The following is an 8,005-nucleotide window of genomic DNA, read 5'->3' on the forward strand; positions in this document are numbered from 1 at the left end:
AAATATTAAAAAATTTCTATTTGTGACATGGCACCAGAGTTAAGTTAGGGTTTTTCAAAATGCTGACATGCCGAGCTCAAAAGGTTTGCCATCACTGTCCTAGAAGGTGTCATCATGTGAATTCAAAAGGCTGTCATTAGTCTAGGAATCAGGTCCCATTGCAGCTGCAGGGTAATGGAACAGAATAAGAATGGTCAAGAGTGTGGGAGCAGAGGGTGGGTTTCATTTTTAGTTTGGGTAGTTAGGGTACTCCTCATTGAAAAAAAATGACATTTGAACAAAGACTAGGAGGAGAAGGAATGAGCCATGTGGGTCTCTGGGGAAGGAGTGTAACTGACAGCGAGAATAGCCAGTGCAAAGGCTCTGAGGCTGGAGGGGAGCCTGAGCAAGGAGGCCACTGTGACCTACTGTGGACTGAGAGAGAAAAAGGGTAATAAATGAGATCCATGAGCCAGATCATGTAGGGCAGTGCCTTTGGAAGTGACGTGAACTGAAATTGAGAGTAAGTATTTAGAAAATTTTAAAGCAGTTTGACATTGCTGTACTACCCAACTGAATTTTTGTTGTATTTTTTAAAAATGTTTTTTCACAGATCATTTGAGAATCACTAAGAAAGGGCCTTGAGTCCCTACATAAATACTTTTGTAAGGACTTGGACTTTCTGAGTTATAAGGAGGTAGCCTTGCAGGGAAGTAATAGTTTTACTTAAACATTTGTTTACGTCTTAAACATTTGTTAACGTCTCATGTTACAGAAACGTTTACCAGACTGTGGCCTCCTTGAAGGCGGATTCCATGTCATATTCATATTTGCATTTCTCAGAAACTAGCATAATGGACATTCAATATGTTAGTTGAATTGAATGAAAAAGGAGAGGGGCCATATTGACTGCTGGGTTGAAAAAAGATGGTAGGAGGTCAAGAGTGGAATCAAGAAGACCAGGGAAGCCCTAGCTAGTTTGGCTCAGTGGATAAAGCATGGTACTGTGGACTGGGGGGTCCTGGGTTGGATCCCCAGTGAGGGCACATCCCCAGTAGGGGGCCTGCAGAAGGCAGCCGGTCAATGATTCTCTCTCATCATTGATGTTTCTCTCTCTCCCTCTCCTTTCCTGTCTGAAATCAACAAAAATATTTAAAAAAAAAAAAAAAAAAAGAAGACCAGGGAAACCCAAAACAATATATAGATTCAATGCAATCCCTATAAAAATACCAATGACATTTTCACAGAAATAGGACAAATAATCCTAAAATGTATATGGAACCACAAAATACCCTTAATATCCAGAGCAATCTTGAGAAAGGACAAAGTTGGAGGTATCATGCTACCTGAAACCAAACTATACCACAAACTATAGTATAATCAAAACAGCATGGTACTGGCATAAAAAAAGACACATAGATCAATGGAACAGAATAGAAAGCCCAGGAATAAACCCACAATTATATGGCCAATTAATCTATGACAAAGGAGGCAAGAATATACAAAGGGGTAAAGATCATCTCTTCAATAAATGGTGCTTGGAAAACTGGACAGATACCAACAAAAAATGAAACTAGACCACATTCTAACACTATATACAAGAATAAACTCAAAATGGATTAAAGGCTTAAATATAAGACCCAAAACCGTAAAACTCCTAGAGGAAAACATAAGGAGTAAACTTTCTAACATTGCTCTAAGTCAGTGGTCGCCAACCGGTGGTCCGCGGACCACTGGTAGTCCGTGAGGTCCAAAAGGTTGGCGACCGCTGCTCTAAGTAATATTTTTTTGGATATGTCTCCTTAGGCAAGAGAAACAAAAAAAGTAAATAAACAAATGGGACTACATCAAACTAAAAAGTTTTTGCACAGTAAAGGAAACCATAAATAAAATGAAAAGACAACTTACTGAATGGGTGAAGATATTCATCAATAATACATCTGATAAGAGGATAATATCCAAAATGTACAGGATGAGGTAAAAGTAGGTTTACAGTTGTGAGACACAAAACACAGTTTATTCTTGTATTATTATTTCTTAATTATTGTATTATTTATTTGCATTATGTAAAGCTATTTTTGCCCACTCCTGTATATACAGTAGAATATTACTCGGCCATTAAAAAAAAAGAATGAAAATCTTACCATTTTCAATGACTTGGATGGACCTAGAGGGTCCTATGCTAAGTGAAATAAGTCAGACAGAGAAATACAAATACCATATGATTTCACTTATATGTGGAATCTAAAAAACAATAAATGAACAAATAAAACAAACACATTTATAAACACAGAGAACAAATGGATGGTTGCCAAATGGGAGGAGGTTTGGGAGGTGGTGAGTAAAGATGAAAGGGTTAAGAAGTACAGATTGGTTGTTATAAAATAGTAACAGGGATATAAAGTACAACACAGGGAATATAGTCAATAATATTATAGTGACCATGTATGGTGCCAGGTGAGTACAATACTTACAGGGGGGATCAATTTATATGTTATATAAATGTCTAACCACTATGCTGTATATCTGAAATGAATATAATATTGGTTGTCAACTGTAATTGAAAATAAGTTAAAAAACACAAAGATGCAGCTATGGTGTAATTCTTATATGAAATGGTGGCTCAGAACAGAGTGGACTAGAAGGGGTGATGATAGAGGCTGTGTGCCCCTCAGAGAATCACAACAAGATACAATCAGAATGCATGTGCTGGACTAGCTCTAGCCAAATGAGTCCTCATCAACTGACCCAGATGGGCACCCCTTAAAAGGAATGCTGGGCCTCAGCTGGGTGCAGGAGTGTGTGCTGAGGGATCTCACATCACCAGCCAGCCTGAACTGCTCTCCTCAGACTGCTCTCCTTAGAATAACTGCTTATTCTAACCTTGGGATAACAACTGATTTAGTTTCTTGCTTCTACAAAGATGACAGGAGATGTAACAGATAGTGATGGGCAGATCAGGTGGTACTCAGGCATCAGAAGTGGGATTAGGCAGAAGGCCCCCATGATCATCTCTTCTTTCCTCTGAATCTTTGCTTGCCTCCAAGTCTTGCCTGTTCACCATATCCTCTTATGTGGCCACATCCCCTCAGGGATTCCCACCAGTGTGGAGATAGGCAAGCACTATCCTTATTGAATCCTCTTTCAGGGAAAATGAGTGGGATTCAGGATAATTAAAGAGAAATACAAAGAGCAGCTTTAGTAAATACACTACAATCTTTCTCAGTTGGAGAGGATATCTTGTCTGTGATATTGAAAGTTTTTGTTTTAGGAAAAATGCCCACAGTGAGATACCTTCCAGGAATGATGGTAGCCAGCTGTAGCATTGTTTGAGAAATTCGTATGCTGGGTTGCTAAAACTCTGCATTTAGGTATCCAGTCCTTTCTGATATGATCCCTGTGTTCTTTGACCATTGGTGCAGGTATACACTGGGGAAATGAGACCAAAATACTCCTGGCCACTCCCAGCAATTCTGTTTCATAACTCCAGACCCATCAGCAGAACACCCAGATCTACAGGCTGTGCAGGAACAACTCCAGGAGCAGGGTTTTCTGAGGACCCCATAGCAGTGTCACACCAAATTCAAAAGCCTATAGTCAGGTTACTGCAAAGTGAGGAGAGATAGTTTGCCTGGCCTTATATCTTTCATGAGGAAATGGGTGCCCTTTCAAGCTTCTCTGAACCTCCTGTGGCAAATGATGCTGTTTCTAGCCAAGAGGGAAATTACATGAAGTTTGGAGAGCTGAGTCAGCAGAACAGGGAGTCCACAGAGGTTGGACAAGGTACCACTAAAGATAATATAGCCAGAGATGAAAAGGACTACAGGGTTGCTGGGAAGGAAGTTAGGGGAGTTGACCTGCCAGTCCTGTGCCCAAACATACTTGGTAAGACTCTTTACTCTGATGGTCAAAGGATTGGAAAGTATACTTAGAAAGGGTTGTTTCTGCTCTTGGCCTTGTCATCTTCTTGATGAATGACCATATACTTGCCAGAGAGTTTCGATTTTCATGGAGTTTAAGTATTATTTCCTTGCACTTTAGAGCCCAAATTTTGCATTTGCTGGTCTCTTTCACAGAGTCCATATCATTTTTTTTCTTCATGGAGTTTCACTTACTTTTCTTCCTTAGATTGCCAGTTAGGTCTCCAGCTCAGACTCTCTCCTCTTCCCTCTTTTCATAACTTAAGTCTGTGCTTACCAGATATTCAAAAACTTGCTTTAACCCGGTTGGTGTGGCTCAGTGGTTGAACATCAACCCATGGACCAAGAAGTCACTGGTTCAATTCCTGGTCAGGGAACATGCAGGAAGCAGCCAATCTCATCCATGTTTCTATCGCTCTATCCCTCTCCCTTCCTCTCTCTCTAAAAATCAAGAAAAACATATTTAACACACACACACACACAAAGAAACTTGCTTTATGTTTCAGCTGCCCAAACTCAGAATGACCTTTTATGATTCTGCTCGCAGAAGCTAGGCCATTCAAGAATTGAGAATACAGCCCTAACCGGTTTGGCTCAGTGGATAGAGCATCGGCCTTCGGACTCAAGGGTCCTGGGTTCGATTCCGGTCAGGGGCATGTACCTTGGTTGCGGGCACATCCCCAATGGAGAGTGTGCAGGAGGCAGCTGATCGATGTTTCTCTCTCATTGATGTTTCTGACTCTCTATCCCTCTCCCTTCCTCTCTGTAAAAAATCAATAAAATATATTTTTTAAAAAAGAATTGAAAATACACCTACAGACAGAATGACAGCTTACCTCTTTGCTTCAGTTTTGTCATCATGTCAGAATATCCCAAAAGATACAGAATAGGAGAAAAATGGGGGGAGGGGTGTACAGTATATTTATCAGTGACCACAAGTTTGGAGCTAAAAAGTATTACAATTGGAAAATAAAAGTTAGGCCTTTCATTAGCAGAAGACTGACTGTGACTGAGTCACATGAAGAATTCCAATTAGGTATTCCCTCTTTATAGTAGTTTATTTGTAACTCTTTCCTCATTCCATTGTTTTCCTTCTCCAGAGTCCAATGTAATTTTATTCTTTCAGGTTCTGAGATGAAGAATGGAACTATAAACGAGAATCTAAAATGGGATGATTCAGAAGAAGTAGAAATGAACAAGGATTTATGGAGAAATTCTAGTAGAAAAGTGTTTTGGCACTCTGAGCTAAACACAAGCAAGATGGGTGAACCAATGCCAGGAAAGCAACATAGACAGTGTCCAGGGGAGAATGAGGAGACAGCTCCATCCCAGGAAACTATATGTCACCAGAGACTTTGGACTTAGGAGAAGCCCTGGATACATCTTGTGTGTGGGAGAGAAGCTCCCAGAATTCTCCCTCCTCTCATCACCAGCCAGCCCCTGAACTGGAAAAGGCTTCAAATGTCACAAAATGGGCAAACACTTTATCCAGGTTTCTTATCTTGTTGGCTTCAGAGAATCCACACAGGAAAGAAGCCTTAAAAGTGCAGTGAATGTGGGAAAGGCTTCAGTGAGCACTCCATCCTAACTGCCCACCTGAGGACTCACACAGGGGAGAGACCATACCAGTGTGGGGAATGTGGGAAAAGCTTCAACCAGAGCTCCAGCCTCATTGTTCACCAGAGAACCCACACTGGGGAAAAGCCTTATCAGTGCACTGTCTGTGGGAAGAGAGTCAACAAATTCCCATTTAGCCCTCATTGCCAAGTCCACATTGTGGAGGGCCTGTACCAGCATGCCCAGTGTGGGAAAAGCTTCAAGAACAGCTCCTGCTTCAGTGCCCACCAGGAAACCCACACTGGGGAAAAGCCACATAAGTGCTTCCAGTGTGAGAAAAGCTTCACTAAGAATTCTTCCCTCATCTGCCATTGGGATATAGTACATAGAAGAGATACATTACAGGAAGCAAGAGATGTGACAAATATGTAGAAAACCTGACCAACTCCTTAGGTCAACATTTGTTTCTGAGAGCTTCCTTATTCTGTGGATAGTTCTACTAGCCAATCCCTGGCTTAGCAGTAAACTTGACAACTGGATCTCAAGAACCATGTCCAGGAATAGGAATCAGCCTAAGAATGCACAGCCCTCTTTCTATTTCTGCCCAGAACTTCACAATCCTGTCTCACTGTGGATTTCCATTTTGCTTTGAAGGAGAGAAGGCTCTAAAATCCGTAATTCCTGCCTGGCCAGTGTGGCTAAATGGGTTAGCATCAACCTATGAACCAAGAGGTTATGGTTCGATTCGTGGTCAGGGCACTGCCTGGGTTGCAGGCTCGATCCCCAGTGTGGGGCATGCAGGAGACAGCCGGTCAATGATTCTCTCTCATCATAGATGTTTCTGTCTCTCTCTCCCTCTCCCTTTCTCTCTGAAATCAATAAAAATAGATTTTTAAAAAACCGCCATAATTGCCCTGGCTGGTTTGGCTCAATGGATAGAGCGTCAGCCTGAGGACTGAAGGGTCCCGGGTTCAATTTTAATCAATGGCACATGCCTGGATTGTGGGCTCGATCTCCAGTAGGGGGCGTGTAGGAGGCAGCTGATCAATGGTTCTCTCTCATCATTGATGTTTCTTTCTCTCTCCCTCTCCCTTCCTCTCTGAAACCAACAAAAATATGTTTTTTAAAAACCCACCATAATTCCTGTTGGGAAACTATCCTTGCTCTAAACAAAGAACGCATGGCTAGTGGCCTAAGAACTTTCTGGGCCATATCAGGGAAGAAATTCTTCCCCTCTCCTGGGGAGCACATCTAGAATTTTAACAACCTGGATCTATTCTAAACCAATAATTGACTTCTAGGCACCTACTGTTATATACTACTGTGACCTTCAGGGAAGATAACTATTCTGCAACACAGCCACCACCAAAAAAGGAACAGAAAGGAAGGATACATTAAGCCATTGAGTAATACTAAGTCTATGCAACCTAATCTTTTAGCAATCATAATATTTAATTTTGTAAGATTTCGCATTTTACCACCATCCCCAACCCAGTTCCTCGTTTCTTCTCCCTTAAAAAGTTTCTTACAGGGGGTCCCAGAGTCCTTCCACGCCTGCTTTGTCATTTCTTCGTTATCAGCCTAGCCCAGCCTCACCATGGCGGACGCCTTCGCAGGCACCTGGAAGCTGGTGGACAGCAAGAATTTCGATGACTATATGAAGTCCATCGGTGTGGGTTTTGCTACCAGGCAGGTGGCCAGTATGACCAAGCCTACCACAATCATCGCAATAAATGGGGACACGATCACCTTAAAAACACAAAGCACCTTCAAGAACACAGAGATCAGCTTCAAGCTAGGGGTGGAGTTTGACGAGACAACGGCAGATGACAGGAAGGTCAAGTCCACCGTGACGCTGGATGGAGGCAAACTTGTCCATGTGCAGAAATGGGACGGGCAAGAAACAAAACTTGTGCGGGAGCTCGTGAATGGCAAACTCATCCTGACGCTCACCCATGGCAATGTAGTGTGTACGTGCACTTACGAGAAGGAGGCATGACCAGCCCACTGCTTCACTGACTGCTCCGCTGCCAACTGGCTACCCCTGGACTCAGCACCAGATTGCCTCGTCTTTTCCTCTGGTGTTTTGTATAAATCCACCTTGGGGGGGAAATTCTTCTCTGGTCAGGTGCACCATCCTGGATACAGTTCCAGTTCCCATTGTGTTTGTCTGTCTTAACTGCATCCAAAGAGTGCTCTGAAGTCAATAAAGCAGAGCCAAGGCCAAAAAAAAGAGTTTTTTACAAATTTATAAGTATTATTATTATTACTGACTAAATAAAGGAGTTTCTCCCTCCCCTTCCTTGGCCTTTGGTTGTAGTTTTCTCAATTAGAAACCTCACACTCATGTTGAAGTCTGCAGGGTTCTGATAAGGATTTAAGTGTAGAACTTGCCTCAGGGCAGTAGGACATACAGAGACAAAATAAGGGACAGGAAATGGGGAAAGGAGGAATAGAATTGGGTTGGGATGGGTTTGAGCTATCACCAAGAATGGAGATCATAGGTATAAGGAAAATGCAGGAACTGGGGGAGGCTCTGACTGCAGGTG

General features: G+C 42.2%; 2 protein-coding genes across 2 annotated transcripts in view; both read left to right on the forward strand.

Moving 5' to 3' along the window:
- ZSCAN32 (zinc finger and SCAN domain containing 32) overlaps positions 1–6,178 on the forward strand; it is an 8,898-nt gene extending 2,720 nt beyond the window's left edge. Inside the window, 3 exon segments of the mRNA XM_005872981.2 lie at positions 5,026–5,294; positions 5,297–5,409; positions 5,411–6,178. Coding sequence (XP_005873043.1) covers positions 5,034–5,294; positions 5,297–5,409; positions 5,411–5,888 — 852 coding nt within the window. The 5' untranslated portion in view covers positions 5,026–5,033 and the 3' untranslated portion in view covers positions 5,889–6,178.
- Positions 6,179–6,599: 421 nt separating this feature from the next.
- LOC102238911 (fatty acid-binding protein, heart) lies at positions 6,600–7,689 on the forward strand. Its single transcript, XM_005872982.2, has one exon. The coding sequence runs from the start codon at positions 7,054–7,056 to the stop codon at positions 7,453–7,455; it is 402 nt and encodes a 133-aa protein (XP_005873044.1). The 5' UTR covers positions 6,600–7,053; the 3' UTR covers positions 7,456–7,689.
- Positions 7,690–8,005: the final 316 nt, after the last annotated feature.

Source organism: Myotis brandtii, unplaced genomic scaffold (genome assembly GCF_000412655.1).
Source record: "Myotis brandtii unplaced genomic scaffold, ASM41265v1 scaffold397, whole genome shotgun sequence".
NCBI lineage: Eukaryota > Metazoa > Chordata > Mammalia > Chiroptera > Vespertilionidae > Myotis > Myotis brandtii.

Coding starts and splice junctions, on each gene's coding strand:
- LOC102238911 (XM_005872982.2), top strand. CDS start 7,054: ATGGCGGACGCCTTCGCAGGCACCTGGAAGCTGGTGGACAGCAAGAAT.